Here is a 19,475-nt window from a genome sequence, read left to right as displayed (position 1 = left end):
AAAAATTGGAAAGGCACCAAGTAAGTGAGCTATCAGTGCATCTCAAGGACCAAGAAAAACAACAGCAAACCAAACCCAAAACTAGTAGGAGAAAAGATGTAATTAAAATTAGAAATCAACAAAATCGAAACCAATAAAATGCAAAAGATCAGCAAAACAAAAAGCTGGTTTTTCCAAAAAAAGTAAATAAAATTAACAAACCGTTGGCCCAACTAACCAAAAAAGGAGGGAGAAGACCCAAATTAATAAAATTAGAGTTGCTGGCACTGTGGCATAGCAGATAAAGCAGCCACCTATAGCTCACACATCCCATATGGGCACTGGTTTGAGTCCCAGCTGCTGCACTTCCAGTTCAGCTCTCTGCTGTGGCCTGGGAAAGCAGTGGAAGATGGCCCAAGTCCTTGGGTCCTTGCACCCTCATGGGAGACCCAGAGAAGCTTCTGGCTCCTGGCTTCAGATCGGCGCAGCTCTGGCCATTGCTGCCAATTGGGGAGTGAACCTGAATATGGACAATCTCTCTGCCTTTCCTTCTCTCTCTGTATAACTGATTTTCAAATAAATAAATAAATCTGTAAAAAAAAAAAAGACAATTAGATATGAAAAAGAAAGTGTAACAACAGATGCCACAGAAGTAAAAAAAAAAAATCATCAGAAATTACTGCAAAGAACTGTATGCCAACATCTGGGAAACCTAGAAGAAATGGATGGATTCCTGGACACATGCAACCTACCTACAGTAAGCAATGAAGACATAGAAAACCTAAATAGACCAGTAACCAATAGGGAGATTAAATCAATAATAAAGGCCCTTCTAATGAAGAAAGGCCCAAGAGTGGATAGCTTCACTGAAAAACTTTACCAGACATTTAAAGAACTAACTCCAATTACTCTTAATCTATTCAAAACAATTGGAAGGTAGAAAATCATCCCAAATTCTTTCTATGAAGCCAGCATCTCCTTAATTCCTAAACCTAAAAATGATCCAGCAGAGAAAGAGAGCTACAGACCAATTTCCCTGATGAACATAGACACAAATCTCCTCAACAAAATTCTAGCCAGTGGAATCCAACAACACATCAGAAAGATCATTCATTTGGACCAAGTGGGATTTATCCCTGGTATGGAGGGATGGTTCAACATTTGCAAAGCAATCAATGTGATACATCACATTAACAAACTAAAGAACAAAAACCATATGATTATCTTAATAGATGCGGAGAAAGCATTTGATAAAATACAATACCCTTTCATGATGAAAACTCTAAGAAAATTGAGTATAGAAGGAACATTCCTCAACACAAGGCAATTTATGACAAACCCATGGTCAGTGTCCTATTGAAGGGAGAAAAATTGGAAGCATCCTCACTGAGATATGGAACCAGAGAAGGATGCTTACTGTCACCATTGCTATTCAATATAGTCCTGGAAGTTTTAGCCAGAGCCATTAGGCAAGAAAAAGAAATCAAAGGGATACAAATTGGGAAGGAGGAAATCAGACTATCCCTATTTGCAGATGACATGATTATATATAACAGATACAAAAGACTTCAAAAAGAGACTATTGGAACTCATAGAAGAATTTGGTAAAGTAGCAGGATGTAAAAGTCAACAGCCTTTGTATATACAGAGAATGACATGGCTAAGAATTCCTTTTTTTTTTTTTTAAAGATTATTTATTTGACAGAGTTACACAGAGAGAATGAGAGGCAGAAAGAGGTCTTCCATCTGCTGGTTCACTCTCCAATTGGCTGCAACAGCTGGAGCTGAGCTTATCTGAAGCCAGGAGCCAGGAGCTTCTTCTTGGTTTCCCATGCAGATACAGGGGCCCAAGGACCTGGACCATCTTCTGCTGCTTTCCCAAGCCACAGCAGGGAGCTGGATTATAGGTGGAACAGATGGGACTCAAACATACAGTCACTATGGATGACAATATGGAGCTATCTCAGAAATCTGAATATAGATCTACTATACAACCCAGCCATCTTCCTCCTGGGAATTTATCCAAGGGAAATGAAATCAGCAGATAAAAGGATTACCTGCACCCTATGTTTATTGCAGCTCAGTTCATAATAGCTAAGACATAGAATCAACCCAAATGCCTGTCAACTGAAGACTGGATAAAGAAATTATGGGATATGTACTCTATGGAATATTATATAGCAGTAAAAAATGAAATCTGGTCATTTGCAAAAAAAAGTGGATGAATCTGGAAAACATCATACTTAGTGAAATAAACCAGTCCTAAAGGGACAAATACCATAGTTCTCCCTGATCTGTGATAACTAACAGAGCACCTAAAAGGCAATCTGCAGAAGTGAAATTGACACTTTGAGAAGCAATGACTTGAACAGCCCTTGTCTTGACTGTTGAGGAACAGTGTTTTTTTTTTTGTACTATTTGTTAAACGCTTCACTTAACATAGAGTTAATCATGTGTATAAAGTTAATTGAAAATAGATCTCAGTAAAAAATAAGAGTGGAAATAAGGGAGGGAGGAGGAAGAGGGATGGAAGTATGGGTGGGAGGGCAGGCATGGTGGAGGGAATCACCATGTTCCTAAAGTTGTAATTATGAAGTGTATGAAGTTTATAAAGCTGTATCATTCTGCATACATTCCTATGGACTTACTTGTAAGAGTATAGTTGAAAAACTTGCCATGGGATCCCATATCCCCTTAAGCTGTGTAGTAAAAATACCATCTTAAGTGTTAAAGTGATCATATGGATAGGATCAAGTGTTTGGTAATAATCATAAATGGAATTAAAAAGGAGAGAATATTCCAACATGGAAAGCAGTCCACACAGCCAACTAGAATGATAATCACTTTAAGTAGCACTCTGACCTCAGAATCAACTCTTTAGGCATTTGGATCTGGCTTAAAAGCCCACGAGACCATTTCAGGCATGGAAAGCCAAGACACTGTGACAAAGAATGTCCTACATGAAGGATCTCTGTTAGTAAGACCCCAGTGGAAAGAAGGGGCCATCAAAGAAAGAGGTACTTTTCTCTGAAGGGAGGAGAGAAGTTCCACTTTCCTTATGGCCTTATCTAAATACTGACAGAGTTTTTGAATTCAGAAGGTTTCCACAGCCTAGGCAGCTCATGTCAAGAGCCTTGGGTAACCGCTGATGTCACACATAAGAGTGTTAATTGTTAAATTAACAATAGGAGTCCCTGTGCTCTAAGTCCCCATGCAGGACCTCTGTCTTCAATGAGTTGTATCATGAGAGTTGACTATAAAACTTGTTCTCAAAGATTTATTTCGTGTTAGTATATTAAGTGGAAGATATGAACAGCCCTTGTCTCAACTGTTGAGGAGCTTTTTTTTTTGTGCAAATTATTGAAATCTTTACTTAGTATAGAGTTGGTCTTCTGTGTATAAAGTTAATTGAAAATGGATCTTAGTGGAGAATGGGACTGGGAATGGGAGAGGGAGGAGGAGGAGGAGTGGGAGATGGGTGGTAAGGCATGTGTGGTGGAAAGAATCGCTATATTCCTAAAGTTGTACTTAAGACATGCACGAAGTTTGTATTCCTTAAACAGAAGTTTTCTTTGAAAAAAAAAAAAAAAGAAAAAGTATACTCAATAACATTTTCCTGAAAATGCTACAGAGCAGTTCTTCATCAGGGCTGCTTTTGGCATCAAGAGCAGTTGTCTCATGATTTCTCTGCTCTGGCAGATCATGGACCAGGCCCTCACCGTCGGGGCACCAGTGATTGGGCTCAACGACTCTGGCGGAGCGCGGATCCAAGAGGGGGTGGAGTCCTTGGCTGGCTACGCAGACATCTTTCTGGTGAGAACCCTGTAACTAGAGAATGGAGAGAGTGAAGTAGGAGGCTTACTCCTGTGGCTGTGTCTTGCCAGAGCCTCCCTCTCTCTCTCTCTTCATTGTTGTGTCTGTTCTGTGGCTCCTTCCTGGGTCACGGAGGGTGGGTTGGGGGGTGGATGGGGAGGGTTCTCTTTCTTCCTGATAGAAGGCTACTATGGAGGAAAACAATGAAAGATCATTCATTAGGGAGAAGCAGCTGAAAATATTTTTTTTTTCCAAAAAGCAAGGCAGAGGGAATATGGAAGGTTAAAATAAAATTGATTTGCTAGCATTCAGACCTCTGTTTTCTCACTACCCTGCTTTTTTAATGCTCTGGATAAAACACTGTAGGACATCGTTCAAGGTCGAAGCAGTGGTAAAGGGAGGAAGAAGTCACTCCAAACCCCACAGTCAAAAACATTTGGAGATCATTGTTTTATATATCTTTTGTTTATTTGCGGCCTGAGATAACGAGAAAGAAGTGAATAGGAAGCCAAAATAATGTGTTACTTGAAGTATGAAGAAGTATATTGTGAGAGATACAGTCAGGAGACTGGGGTGCCCTGGGTACTGCTGGAGAGACTGGCAGCGTTTCTAGTGGGGAGGGAGGCGGGGGAAGGAAGAAGAGACAGGCCAGCATTGTTTCTAATCAGGCCAGCTGCTCTTGTCCTCTGCTGGCCTGTGGGCTTGGAAGGGTCCCATCTCCGGTCACTGCCCTTTGTGATTAGTCAGAAGAAAATGTGTGTTTACTTTTCGTGAGATGCTCTGTGAGTAATAGGAGTACGTAGTCGGGAAGCCAGTTTTTGTAGGTCTTAAGCCTACTTTCTCATCTTGAGCTTCAGGGATCACCCACCAGGGAGGGTTAGTTGTGGGTGGACTGGCCTGCACAGTTTAGGCCTGGAAGTGGCCCCTGTGTTAGAAGCAAAGGAAAGAGTGGCCTAAGAGAAGTAGCAAGGAATGAGGGGATTTTAAGGTGGCCTCTGATGTAACACATCTTTTTTGAGAATAGGTCTGGGGAGTTGGGTCTTTTGTTTTCAAGGGATGGACTTCGGTGACTTGAAGATTCATTGCTGGAGTGGGTATTTGGCCTAGCAGTTAAGAAGCCTGCATCCCATATCATAGTACCAGGGTTCAGTTCCTGGCCTCAGCCTGCTGGTTGTAGATTCTTGTCAATGCATACTGTGGGAGACAGCGATGATGGCTGAAGTGCTTGGGTTCCTGCCACCCGGGAGGGAAACCCAGATGATTTCCCTGCTTCCAGTCTTGACCTTGGCTGTTGCAGGCATTTAGGGGTGAACCTCTGGGTGGAATCTCTCTCTCTCTTTTCTCTCTCTCTCTCTCTGCTTCTTAATGAATTGAAAACATTTTGCATTACTGAATTAATTGCTTACTAATGCTGCTTTTCATTTTGGTGGAACCCTTATTATTTTTGGGTGACTTTTAATTTTGATGTAATTTCAAACTTCATAGAAACATTTCACCAAAAGCGAAGGAACTCCCATCTGTCCTTCTTCCAGATCCACCACTTGCTTGCATTTTCCTCCACTTATTCTGTCATCCTCCATATGTACATATTTGCATGTTGCATTTTTCCAAACATTTGGGGATAAATCTATGATACTGTGCTCCTTTAACCTATAAGTACTTCAGTGGGTATTTCAGAAGAATAAGGATGTTTTCTTGTATAACCAGAATATGATAATAAAAATCAGAACATCTAGCATTTATTCATCAATATTATTCTCTTTTTTTAAAAAAAGATTTATTACTTTATTTGAAAGATAGAGTTATGGAGGGGTGGAGGGTTGGAGGAGACAGAGGGCGGGACAGAGGGAGGGAGGGAGGGAGGGAGGGAGGAGAGAGAGAGAGAGAGAGAGAGAGAGAGAGAAAGAAAGAAAGAAAGAAAGAAAGAAAGAAAGAAAGAAAGAAAGAAAGGAAGAAAGGAAGGGAGGAAGGAAGGAAGGAAGGAAGGAAGGAAGGAAGGAAGGAAGGAAGGAAGGAAGGAAATGAATCTTCCACCTGCTGGTTCACTCCCAAAATGGCTGCAGTGGCCCAGGCTGGGGCAGCCCAAAGCCAGGAGGCCTGGAACTCTATCCGAGTCTCCCATGTGGATGGCAGAGGCCCAAGCACTAAGGTCATCTTCTGCTTCTTTCTCAGATGTGTTAGCAGGGAGTTGGATGGAAGTGGAGTAACTGGGAATTGAACTGCTACTCACATGGGATACTAGTGTTGTAGGTAGCAGCTTAACCTGCTGCTACAGTGCTACAGTGCCAGCCCCCATCAATATTATTCTAATCCACAGTCATTATTCACATTTCACCCAGTGGCCTTAATGCAATCCTTTGTAGCACTTTTTGCTTTTCTGGTCAGGAGCCAGCTCAGGATTAAGGTCTATCTATAGTTGCTGTGTCCATTTAGCCTCTTTTATTCTGAAACAGTTCCTTGATCTTTCTTTCTCTCCAGAAGACGTTAAACAAAACCTGTCTTATTGAGGTATAATTGACAAATCATAAAGTATACCCATTGTGACCATATAGTTAAGTGATTTTTATAATACATTTCTAGACATCTGCAGCCACTACCATAGCATAGTTTCAGAACCTTTCTCTCATTCCAGAAAGATACTTTGCCACCTGGCAGTCTGTGGGGAGCAACTCGGACTAGACTAAGTTACTGGAATTAAGACTTTTTCTATGCATCTGCTCTCCCACAATATGGCGCTGAGAGAGGAGTAAACAACTTTTACACAGCTGCCTTCAGTTTGACCAATAACCTGCAGGAGCTGATCCTGCTCCTGATTGGAGGAGAGCAGCGTACTCGGCGTGTGGGTAGCAGAGTTGGGATTGGTGGAAGAGGACTATAAAGGAGGAGAGAGACAACATGCACCAGGAACATCTAAGGGGAACATCCGGATAACATCTGAGCAGCCCCTGAGAGGGCCGGCTGGCGGTGTGCCACTCCTCCGCGGAAGTGGGGAAAGTGGCAGGGGGGGCCCGCCCCTCCACGGAGGTGGAGGGACGGCAGCCAACCCGGGAAGAACCAGCAGCAAACCCGGGAAGGGCCGAGCAGACAAAAGAACAGCGCAGGGTCCTGTGTCGTTCCTCCACGAAGAGGGGGAGCGACAGCAGTCATCCCACCCAGCCCTAGGCAACTGCTCATCGTCCTTGTGTCCCAGTAGAGTTTATGACAAACGAACTGTCAAGCTAGTGTGGGCAATAGTAGCAGTCTCAGTTAAGAATGCTACAGACCCTCATTGTTTTTATCCTGAGTTCAGGAGTTCTTCAAAAATGATTGAACACTTCTTAATTTGTTCGTATTTGGTGTAGTTCCAGACCCATGGGTATTTGACTTTGACTGGTTGTTATTGTTTTGGGAGAGAATTTTCTGAACTCTTCAATCTGCCCTAACTGGAAGTCTAGCCACGCACCTTGATACTTGTGCCAACAGCATAGGCTACTTTTTATGCTGCTGTTAAGCTGTGTGCCATGTTGTATAGGGATTGGGATCACAGCCAAGGCAGGATGAGACATGGACCTGCTTCTCCGAAGCGGATAGAGCTCTAGACAAGGAAAGTGATGAGGGGCAGGCCAAGGGGTGTTTGGACCCCTTTTAGTCTTGCCTGGGTTCTCAAGTCCCTGCTGTTTTCCTGGAGGTGGCCTGAGGCTTAGCTCTTCCTAGCACTGTTGTCCTCACTTGGCCTTCCTGTCCCTGGCATGTCCTGTCTGGGCATGGGCAGACGTTGAAGACTCACTAGGAAGTGGCACCTGCCTCTTAGCCTTGCCCTATGATGTGCTGGTGCCCTCTGCAGAGGGTGGTCAGCCCTCCAGGGGAAGTGTTGGCGTTACATGCTATGCTGAGGTTTCTGTTCTCTGGCCAGCCTTGTGCAGATGGGAGCTGGGTCTGGAAGGTGTCTGGAGCCAGGGTGTGTGGGTTTCTCTCTAGCTCACATCCTGGTGGAGGTTTGGGGGAGTTGCTGCCAAGGAGGAGGGAAGGTATTAGCCCCAGAAAGCAAGGTGTCAACCATTCCACCGGTTAAGAGGGACATTCACATAGAGCTCTGGGAGAGCCTCACTGATGAGGCCTCTTGCCTCCTGGATTGAGTTTCCATGCAACAAAAGCTAAATGTTGTTTTATTGCATTTTCACCTCTGTAACCAGAGCCCCTGCCTTTCTCTCTTGGCAGAGGAATGTCGTGGCATCCGGAGTCATCCCCCAGATTTCTCTGATCATGGGCCCCTGTGCTGGTGGGGCTGTCTACTCCCCGGCCCTGACGGACTTCACGTTCATGGTAAAGGTGAGGAGGAAGGGCCTGTTTGGGGCTCCCTTTCAGAGTCACACAGTTCCTCATCTGCGATAAAAATAGTTCCAGACCCACATCTAGGTTATCTGAATTCTCACTGGCTTGCGGTGCCGTGATGCTGCGGTCTCAGTGGAGGGAAGGTTTCACACTAAATCTTTAGCTCGCGGAATTTGGTGGCAGGCGATGCTGATGTTCCTCATTGGTGAGAGATTTTACTTCTTGATCTGAATTGCAAATTGGTTTCCATTAATCAAAGGAGCCTGTCTTTTGCCAGACACATGACTTTACTGATCCTAGTCATAAAGTTTCTCAGGAAGGCTTTTCTAGAATCTACTTCTTATGAGAAGTTGTTTCTGTGTCCGTATTTGAACTTGAACTATTTGCCATGTTAGTACGTTTTCTCCAGAACGGTAACGGATCAGTCTGAATTCCAACTTCATTTTAAGAGGGACATATCTTAATTATGTGACTTTAATGGGATGATGTTTTAAAATGATTTGCAAACAAAGTCTACATGAGTTTATACGTAGTATTTACCCCTAATTGGATACCTTAATTAAAAAAAAAATCAACCTTTTCCTCTTCAAATCCAGTGCCGTGTGACTTACAGACAGAGATACATTCTGAGAAATGTGGTGTGTGGGATCGTGTCCTCAGAGACCTCACGGAATGTGCGTGAGCTAGGATGGCACAAGGCAGCGTGATCTTCCGGTACCACTGTTGTGTGTGCTCGGTTACTCCCAGAACGTGAGGCTGCGGCTCATGACTGTGTTATCATGCGCCAGGGACACTGAGACAGGCAGGCTGGGAGAAAGGCCTGGCGGTCAACCGACAAGAGGACGGCTCTGGTGGGAGAGTCCATGGGAAGCACTTTTTTTGGAGTTCAAGTTTCAAAGAGTGTTCTGTGACCGAACCGTTCTCAGTGACAGATTGAGAGCAATGTAAGTGTTCACCGATGGGTTGTTTCAAAGATTAAGAAACCCACATCTCTTACTTCCGCACAAAGCAGAATTCCCTGAGCTTTCCTGCCGATTCTCCATACATGCACCTAGCCCTACCCTGGTGCTCTCTCCGTCCCGCCTCTAGGAACACAGGTGTGGGAAGAGAGCCTCCCTGCCCACGTGTGCCCCTCTGTGAAACAGTGCTCCACACCTCTGCGGTGGCCCGTGCTGCCCTTTCTCGCTCTTCACTGTTCTCCATCTCTCCCGAGGTACTGCATCTTCCCGTCCGAACTTAGCCACGTTCAGGTCTCTGCCTGCCTTGCAAACAAAAGTAAGGCCCTCCCCTAATTTGTACCGTTCGGAAGCTATCGCTTTATTTCTTCCCATGTCTTTTTTTTTTTTTTAACTTAAAGATTTATTTATCTTGAAAGTTAGAGTTACAGAAACAGAGGAAGAGATACAGATAAATGGATCTTCAATCTTTTGGTTCACTCCCCAGATGGCTGCAAGGGCCAGCGCCGGGCTGGTTGAAGTCAGGAGCCAGGAGCTTCATCTCGGTCTCCTATGCAGGTGGCAGGGGCCCAAGCACTTGGCCATCATCCACGGCTTTTCCCAGGCCATCAGCAGGGAGCTGGATCGGAAGTGGAGCAGCCAGGACACAACCTGGTGCCCATATGTGATGCCAGCATTGCAGGCAGCAGCTTAACCTGCTACGCGCCAGCCCCTCTTCCCATGTCTTTAACATGCTGATTTAGCTCAGTCCTCCTGTACCCTACACCTGTTTTTCGATGGTCATCAGTGACTGGAACATTGCAGTGCTTTCAGCAGCATTCTTTTCCTTTGCCTCCTGTGGTGCTGTTCTCTGGCATCTTCCTTCCTGTCCACCTCGGCTGTACATTCTTGGGTTCTGTTGGCAGTTGACGCCATTTGACTCAGACTCCAGAGGCTGGAGCTCATTAATTCTTTTTTATCCTAAGCATTCCCGACTCACTTGCCAAACTTTCATTAATACTTGCATGTTGATGAGACTTCCTCTCTTGTCCTCCACAATTAATTATGAAACCTTAATGATTGTGTATGTTAAATATTCCATGTGTTTAATAAGAATACAATAAAATACCAAGAGAATCTTTTATTTGAGAGGCAGAGAGAGGGAGAGTAAATATGAACTTCCATCTTCTTATTCATTCCCTAGATGCCTGCAACAGCTGAGGCTGGGCCAGGGCCAAGGCTGGGAGCTCTGAACTCAATCCAGGTCTCTCGTGTGGGTGGCAGGAACCCAACTGAGCCATCGCCACTCCCAGGCTCCCAGGGTCTGCATCGGCAGGAAGCTGGAGTCAGGAGCTGGAGTCTGCACTGGAACCCAGACACATAGATATGGGATGTTGGCATCTTTTTTTTTTTTTTAATTTATTTGAAAGAATTACACAGAGAGAGGATGACAGAGCTTTTATCTACTGTTTCACTCCCTGATGGCTGCAACAGCCAGGACTGAACCAGGAAAAGTCAGGTGCCAGGAGCTTCTTCCAGGTCTCCTACTTCGGTGCAGGACCCCAAAGAGTTGGACCATCTTTTGCTGCTTTCTCAGGCCATAGCAGAGAGCTGGATTGGAAGTGGAACAGCCTGGACTTGAACCGGCACAAATATGGGATGCTGGCACTGCAGGTGGCAACTTTACCCACTACGCCACAGTGATGGCCCCATGTTCCACTTCTGACTCAGCTCTCTGCTGGTGCTTGTGGGAGGGCAGCAGAGGATGGCTCAAGTGCTTGGGGCCTTGTCACCCATGTGGAGGACCTAGAGGTCCTGGCTCCTGGTTTCAACCTGGCCCAGCCCTGGCAGTTGCGGCCATTTGGGGAGTGAACCAGTGGTTGGAAAAATCTCTTCCTCTCTTTTTTTTTATTTTTTTTATTTTTTGACAGGCAGAGTGGACAGTGAGAGAGAGAGAGACAGAAAGAAAGGTCTTCCTTTTGCCGTTGGTTCACCCTCCAATGGCCGCCGCGGCTGGCGTGCTGCGGCCAGCGCACCGCGCTGATCCAATGGCAGGAGCCAGGAGCCAGGTGCTTTTCCTGGTCTCCCATGGGGTGCAGGGCCAAAGCACCTGGGCCATCCTCCACTGCACTCCCTGGCCACAGCAGAGAGCTGGCCTGGAAGAGGGGCAACCGGGACAGAATCCGGCGCCCCAACCGGGACTAGAACCCGGTGTGCCGGCGCCGCTAGGCGGAGGATTAGCCTAGTGAGCCGCGGCGCCGGCCCCTCTCTGTCTTTTCTTCTCCCTCCTGCCCCTCTATAACGCTGCCTTTCAAAATAAGTAAAACACATGTTAAAAAAAAGAAAAAGAAAAAAGAAAATCAGTGGTGAGAGGGAAAGTTCCAGCCTTGTTCCAGACCTCCGTGGGAAAGCTTCTAGTTTCTCATCAGGAAGTGTGATACTAGCTGTAGGTTTTCTTTAGACGTTCTTACCACATTGAATTAGTGCCTCTGTATTCCTAGTTTGCCTAGAGTTTGCGTGTTTTAAAGATTTATGTATTTGAAAGGCTGAATGATAGAGAAAGAGAAAGACACACACACACACACACACACACACACACAGAGAAAGAGAGAATCTTCCATCTGATGGTTTGCTGCCCAGATGGCTGCAACAAGCAGGCTGGGGTCAGGAGCTAGGAGCTCCCTCTGGGCTCTCATGTGGTTGGCAGGGGACCAAATGCTTGGACCATCATCTGCTGCCTACCCAGGCGCATTAGCAGGAGCTGGAGTGGAAGCAGAGCAGCCAGGACTGAACCAGCACTCTAATACGGGATACAGAGGTCGCAAGTGGTTGGCTTAACCTGCTCTGTCACAGTGAAGGGGTGGGAACCCTCACAGTATTCCTTTATTGTGTTAATATCTTTAGTGTAGTGATGTGCTGTACATCTACAGTGTTATTAGTAAGCTGTCTTAGATTTTTTTCTTATTTATCCTAGCTAGAGGTTTAGTAGTGATTTTGTTGATCTTTTTCAAAGATCAGCCTTTGATTTATGCGCCTTCCCCACCCCCTCCCCCATTGATTTTCTATGTCATCTCTAGTTTTTATTATTTCTTCTTATTATTTTTTTTTTTTGACAGGCAGAGTGGACAGTGAGAGAGACAGAGAGAAAGGTCTTCTTCCTTTTGCTGTTGGTTCACCCTCTAATGGCCGCTGCTGGTGCGCTGCGGCCGGTGCACCGCGCCTATCCGAAGCCAGGAGCCAGGTGCTTCTCCTGGTCTCCCATGGGGTGCAGGGCCCAAGCACCTGGGCCATCCTCCACTGCACTCCCTGGCCACAGCAGAGAGCTGGCCTGGAAGAGGGGCAACCGGGACAGAATCCGGCGCCCTGACTGGGACTAGAACCCGGAGTGCTGGTGCCGCAAGGCGGAGGATTAGCCTACTGAGCCGCGGCACCGGCCTTTATTATTTCTTTTCTTCATCTTACTTTGGGTTTAATTTTCTGTTTTTGAAATTTCCTAAAGTAGAGGGATTACTTTCTTGATTTCTCTTCTGTTCTAGTATATGCATTCAGTGCTGTAAATTTCCTTCCACGTATTGCTTTTGCTGCATCCCACAGATTTTTTTGTACTTTAATTTTCTTAGTTCAAATTATTTTTTAATTTTTTAAGAGATTTCTTATTTTTTCTTTTTTTTTTCTTTCTTTCTTAAAGACTTATTTATTTGAAAGTTAGAGTTACAGAGAGAGGGAGATACAGAGATCCCCCATATGCTGGTTCACTGTTCAGATGGCTGCAATAGCCAGGGCTGGGCCAGGCCAAAGCCAGGAGCCAGGAGCTTTGTCCAGGTCTCCCACGTGGGTGCAGGGCCCAAACTCCTGGGCCGTCTTCTGCTGCTTTCCCAGACACATTAGCAGGGAGCTGGATTGGTAGTGGAGCAGCCGGGACACAGACTGGAGCCCATATGGGATGCTGGCTTGCAGCTGGAGGCTTTACCTGCTACATCATGATACTGGCCCTTAAGATGTTTCTTCTTTGACCCATGTGTCATGTAAAAGCATGTTGTTTCCCTTTCAAGTATTTTGGGATTTTCCAGCTGTTACTGATAGCTAGTTTAATTCCACTGTGGTCTGAGGGAAGACATTGGATGACTTCTGTTCTTTTAAATTAAGATGTGTTTTATGAGCCAAGATGTGGTCTGTCTTGGTGAATGTTCCATGGGTTCTTGAGAAGAATGTATGCTCTGTTGTTGGGTGAAGAGATCTGTAGATGTTCGTCATGTCCAGTTAATTGATGGTGTTGTGGATTTTTACCCATGGGTCTTTACTAATTTTTCTCCTTGATGGATCTGTCCATTTTTTGATGGAGGTCTGTTGAGGAATTACTTGTTTATCTTTGTGGTTCTATCAGTGCTTGCTCATGCTACTGTGACACTACGGTGTTAGGTATATGCACGCGAAGCGTTATGTCTTTTTGGAGAACTGAGTCCTTTACTGTTATATGGTATTCTTCTTTATCTCTAACTAATTCGGTCTGAAGTGTGCAATGTTTGAATTTACTATAACTATTCCTGGTTTCTTTTGGTTAATGTTATCTTTCTCCATACATTTACTTTTAATCAATCTATGCTATGTTTACTTTTTAAAGAATTATTTCTTTATTTTCAAAGTGGGGAGGGGAGAGGGAGAGAGGGTATGAGAGAGAGAGAGAGAGAGAGACACACAGAGAGAATGTCTTCCATCTGCTTCTTCACTCCCCCACCTCCATAACTATAATCACCAGGGCTGAGCTAGGCCCAAGTCAGGAGCTTCCTGCGGGTCTCCCGCATGGGTGGCAGGGGCCCAAACACTTGGGCCTTATTCTGCTGCTTTTCCCAGGCTATTAGCAGGGAGTTGGATAGGAAGTAGAGCAGCTGGGACACAAACCAGCATCACAACATGGGTGGCCTGTTTTTTTTTTTTTTTTTTTTTTTTTTTAAGAATTATTTATTTATTTGAAAGGTGGAGTGGGGCCGGTGCTGTGGCTCAGTGGGTTAACGCCCTGGCCTGAAGCACCGGCATCCCATATGGGTGCCAGGATTCTAGTCCTGGCTACTCCTCTTCCGATCCAGCTCTCTGCTGTGGCCTGGGACAGCAGTAGAAGATCCCTGGGCTCCTGCACCCGCGTGGGAGACCTGGAGGAAGCTCCTGGCTCCTGCCTTCAGATCAGCGCAGCTCCGGCTGTTGCGGTCAGTTGGGGAGTGAACCATCAGATGGAAGACTTCTCTCTCTGTCTCTGCCTCTCTCTGTAACTCTGCCTGCCAAATAAATAAAATAAATCTTAAAAAAAAAAAAAAAGAAAGGTGGAGTGAAAGGGGGGAGGGAAGAGGGAGAGAGGGAGGGAGGGGAGGGAGAGAGAGATGGGGGGAGAGAGAGAGAGAGAAATTGATTTTCCTCTGCTGGTTCACCCCACAAATGGCCGTAACAGTCAGGGCTGGGCCAGGCTGAAACCAGGAGCTAGGGACTCTGTCCTGGTCTTCCGCATGTGTGGCAGCAGCCCAAGTACTTGGGCCATAGTCTGCTGCTTTCCCAGGAGCACTGGCAGGAAGTTGAATCAGAAATGGCGCAGCTTGGACTCAAACTGATACCCATATGGATGCCAGTGCCATTTACCTGCCGTGCTACAGCTCTGGCCTCTGGGTCTTGCTTCTTAATCCACTCTGACAATCCATTTTTTAAAATTGATGCTTTTAGGGGTTGGCGCTGTGGCATAGCGGGTAAAGCCACTGCTTGTGGTGCTGGCATCACATATGGGTGCCAGTTGGTGTCCCGGCTGCTCCTCTTCTGATCTGGCTCCCTGCTAATGCACCTGGGAAAGCAGCAGAAGATGGCTGAAGTGCTTGGGCTCCTGCACCATGTGGAAGACCTGAAAGAAGCTCCTTGCTCTTGGCTTTGGACTGGCCTAGCTCTGGCCATTGCAGCCATTTGGGGAGTGAACCAGCAGATGGAAGATCTCACTCTTGTCTCTATAACTCTGCCTTTCAAATAAATAAATAAATCTTAAAAAAAAACCCGATGCATTTAGACCATTGGTATGTGATTATTGATATAGTTGTTTGTTGTTTTTCATTTGTTGCCTTTGTTCTTTGTTCCTGTTTTTATTTATTTATTTGCCAGATAGAGTTAGACAGTGAGAGAGAGAGAAAGGTCTTCCTTCCGTTGGTTCACCCCCAAATGGCTGCCATGGCCGGATCTATGCTGATCTGAAGCCAGGAACCAGGTGTTTCCTCCTGGTCTTCCACGTGGGTGCAGGGGCCCAAGCACTTGGGCCATCCTCCACTGCCCTCCTGGGCCACAGCAGAGAGCTGGACTGGAAGAGGAGCAACCGGGACTAGAACCTAATGCAGGCAGAGCATTAGCCTAGTGAGCTGTGGCGCTGGCCTATACTTTTTTTTTTTTTTTAAAGTTTGTTTTATTTATTTGAAAGACAGAGTTACAGAGAGAGGGAGAGACAGAGAGAGAGGTCTTCCATCCGCTGGGTCACTCCCTGGGTGACCTCAACAGCCGGAGCTGAGCTGATCTAAAGCCAGGAGCCAGGAGCTTCTTCTGGGTCCTGCCAGCTGGATACAGGGGCCCAAGGACTTGGGCCAACTCCATTGCTTTCCTAGGCCACAGCAGAGAGCTGGATCAGAAGTGGAACAGCTGGGACTTGAACTGGCACCCACATGGAATGCCAGCACCCAAGGCGGTGGCTTTGCCCGCAGGCTGCTGCTTTACCCGCTTTGCCACAGCGCCGGCCCCTGTGACTTTTATGTTGTTCAGTGTTGGCTGGACTTGCTGTCTGACGATTTGGGGGAGATTCTCAGCATTGCTGTTTGCAGTATTCTGTGCGTTTGTTTCCGCTCCTGCTAGGGTTCCCCTTGTGTGTGTGTTGCACCTTGCGGAGCTGTCCCCCAAGTCCAGATACTCTGTGTGTATCCGCTCGAGTCTCATTGTGCTTTCCAGTTTTGGTGATCTGTGAGATACCCTCGAGCCCACAGACTTCTTTCCCGAGCCGAGCCCCGTCTGCAGTAAGCACAGCAAAGGCAGGCTTCCCTTCTGCGACAGCGCTTTTGGTCTCTGGTGTCTCTTTTTGGCTCTCTCAGGATTTGCATCCCTCTGCCTGCTTTGCCCATCTGTTCTTACATGCTGTCTGCTTTGTCTGTAGGGAGCCTTTGGCGTCTTAATCGCCATAGTCGTTTCAGATTCGTGATCTGTTAATTCTAGCATCTCTGCCGTATCTGATTCTGATGCTTGCTATGCCTTTCCTAACTCTGCTTTTTTGCCTTTCAATATGTTTTATAACTTTTTCTTGGTAGCCCAAGTTGGCATACATGGGCCCTGGGTAACGTGGAAGGTGTGGGGGAGGAGGAGTGAGCCGTAGTCGTGTGAGTAGCTCTTAGTCACTTAGTGAGCCTGGGCCTCTGGATTCTGAACTTCATGCATGCTTTTTTTTTTTTTTAATCTTTATATACAGAAGATCAATTTAGTATATAGTAAGTAAAAATTTCAACAGTTTGTACCCACACAGAAACACAAAGTATAAGTACTGTTTGAATACTAGTTATACTGTTAATACACATAGTACAACACATTAAGGACAGAGATCCTACATGAGGAGTAAGTGTACAGTGACTCCCATTGTTGATTTAACAATTGGCACTCTTATTTATGGTGTCAGTAATCACCGCGGCTCTTGTCATGAGTTGTCAAGGCTATGGAAGCCTCTTGAGTTCGCCAGCCCTGATCATATTTGGACAAGGTCATAGTCAAAGTGGAAGTTCTCTCCTCCCTTCAGAGAAAGGTACCTCCTTCTTTGATGGCCCGTTCTTTCAGCTGGGTTCTCACTCACCTCACTCACAGAGATCTGTCATTTAGGTTTTTTTTTTTTTTGCCAGAGTGTCTTAGCTTTCCATGCCTGAAATACTCTCATGGGCTTTTTAGCTGGATCCGAATGCCTTAAGGGCTGATTCTGAGACCAGAGCATGCACGCTTTTCGATGGCTCCCCCTTTGGCGGGATAGGACAGCCAGAGGGGCCGGCACCGTGGCGTGGAAGGTAAAGCTGCCTTCTGCAGTGTCAGCATCACATATGGGTGCTGGTTTGAGTCCTGGCTGCTCCACTTCCGATCCAGTTCCCTGCTAATGCACCTGGAAAAGCAGAGGAAAATGGCCCAAGTGCTGGGGCCCCTGCACCCGCATGGGAGACCTGGAAGGAGATCCTGGGTCTTGGCCCATCCCTGGCTGTAGTGGCCATTTGGGAGTGAATCAGTGGATGGAAGATATTCCCCCCCCCCCACCTTAGTTCTCCCCCTTCTCTTGCTGTGTCTCTGCCTTTCAAATAAAATAAATACATCTTGAAAAAAGAAAAAGGATAGTAAGAGTGCACAGGAGGGCACATTTCTCTCGTTTTTCCTGGAAAACTAGAGCTGGCGGCGTTGGTGTCACGTGTGGCAAGGCAGCAGCAGATGAGGCTGTGTGGTTCAAGGGTCTCTCCTGGGGGCAGAGCTTAAGAACAGACTGTTCTGGAGCGTTTCAGAACCAGAGCGGCCCCTCCCCCCTCGCGCTGGAGCTGGAGGGATTGTTCTCTGACGATTCCCTGAGGGTCACCTTGGGCCTCGGGTGAAACTCCTGAGGTCAGAACTCAAACACGGAGGCGGGCGCAGTGACTGGGCTTCCTTGGAGTTTCCCTGTCCCCAGGGAGCCTCCAGCTGTTTGTGAGCTTCGGCCTGCGCTGCCTCGGGGAGGGTTTCCCTGGGCCTGGGGAGGTTTGTTCTCAGGGTTCTGGTCCGACAAGCCGCAGTTCGCTGGCTTTGCCCTGTGACCGCAGCTCTCTGGTGGCCTGAGAGCGGCGGATTTTTCCATTTGTCCAGCTTTTCGTTTGTGGGGACACAGCATCCACTTCCAGCTGCTTACGTGCCGGACTGGAAACTGGAAGTCCTCTGCTCCCAGTTTTTTAGCTGCTATGAACACCTAATGCTGCTGTGAGCATTCGGCCAGAAGTGTTCGTGCGGGGAGGGAGCCTGGGTAGACGTCCTCCAGCAAGTCCCCACCAGGGGACTGTAAAAGACGGCCACATCCCATCATTGGCTGAGGACTGACTTTCTTGGTATATAAGTGCCAGTTATCCATTAGAAGAATAGGTGAAGGACACGGACAGTGAGTCTGCAGGGAGGACTGCGGTTAGACATTTGTTGCAGACTTAGCACAATGGTGGACACAAGTCAATGACATCAGCAGGTGACCAGTAAATGATGCTGCATGATATACTGATAAGGAATGAGCTCTTCAAACTAGAGTATTATGTTAAAAAGCCAAATTTAAGAATAACGCGTATAGGACACCGTTAGAAAATGTTATATTGGGGCTGCTGCTGTGGCGTAGCAGGGAAAGCCACTGGCTGCAGTGCCCGCAGCCCATATGGGCACCGGTTAGAGTCCCCTCTCCCCTCCTCGAGCTGGAGCGCTCTGCTGTGGCCTGGGAAAGCAGTGGAAGATGGTTCAAGTCGTTTGGCCCCTGCACCGTGTGGGAAGACCCGGATGAAGCTCCTGGCTCCTGGCTTTGGATCAGCACAACTCTGACCGTTGTGGCCAATTGGGGAGTGAACCAGTGGATGGAAGACCTCTCTCTCTCTCTCTCTCTCTCTCTCTCTCTCTCTGCCTCTCCTCTCTCTGTGTAACTCTAACTTTCAAATAAATAAATAAATCTTTTTTTATTTAAAAAAAATTTTTTTTGACAGGCAGAGTGGACAGTGAGAGAGAGACAGAGAGAAAGGTCTTCCTTTGCCATTGGTTCACCCTCCAATGGCCGCTGCGGCCGGCACACCGCGCTGATCCGAAGGCAGGAGCCAGGTGCTTCTCCTGGTCTCCCATGGGGTGCAGGGCCCAAGCACTTGGGCCATCCTCCACTGTACTCCCTGGCCATAGCAGAGAGCTGGCCTGGAAGAGGGGCAACCGGGACAGAATCCGGCGCCCTGACCGGGACTAGAACCCGGTGTGCCGGCACCGCTAGGTGGAGGATTAGCCTAGTGAGCCACGGCGCTGGCCAATAAATCTTTTTTTTTTTTTTAAAGAAAATGTTTATATTAGAAAATAAAAGGGTATTGTGTGTACGTGCATGCACAAATGTTGATTTACACGTGGATGTCTTAGGAGAGACAGGAAACTGACAGTGGTTGCCTTTGAGGAAGGGAGGTAGAGGGCTGGAACTAGGGGCTGGGATATGGACGTACTTTCTTCTGAATCTCCTTTAGCGACTGTGTTTTACCGCATGCCTTTGTTATCTGTAGATTAGAAAGTGAGCTTTCAGAGTCGCCCTCTCCTCACATAGAGGATTGTCGTGTCCACGGCTGCATTTGCAGGGGGCCAGTGGCACGCCATCTTGGTGCCTCCTTTATCCCAGTTTGTGAGCGAGGGTGCTGACAGTGCCTGGGCGTTAATGGCACGCTG

General features: G+C 46.8%; 1 protein-coding gene across 2 annotated transcripts in view; it reads left to right on the top strand.

The window, feature by feature from the left end:
• The window catches only part of PCCB (propionyl-CoA carboxylase subunit beta), a 74,398-nt gene that overhangs the window by 13,515 nt on the left and 41,408 nt on the right, over positions 1-19,475 (top strand). The window contains exons 5-6 of one of the 2 annotated variants that reach the window (XM_051859006.2): positions 3,679-3,792; positions 7,990-8,100. In XM_051859006.2, coding sequence (XP_051714966.1) covers positions 3,679-3,792; positions 7,990-8,100 — 225 coding nt within the window. The remainder of the gene's footprint in view (positions 1-3,678; positions 3,793-7,989; positions 8,101-19,475) is intronic. The other variant, XM_051859007.2, reaches the window with a different exon arrangement.

This window comes from Oryctolagus cuniculus, chromosome 4 (genome assembly GCF_964237555.1).
Source record: "Oryctolagus cuniculus chromosome 4, mOryCun1.1, whole genome shotgun sequence".
Classification (NCBI taxonomy): domain Eukaryota; kingdom Metazoa; phylum Chordata; class Mammalia; order Lagomorpha; family Leporidae; genus Oryctolagus; species Oryctolagus cuniculus.
This window is presented reverse-complemented; position numbering and strand designations above follow the sequence as displayed.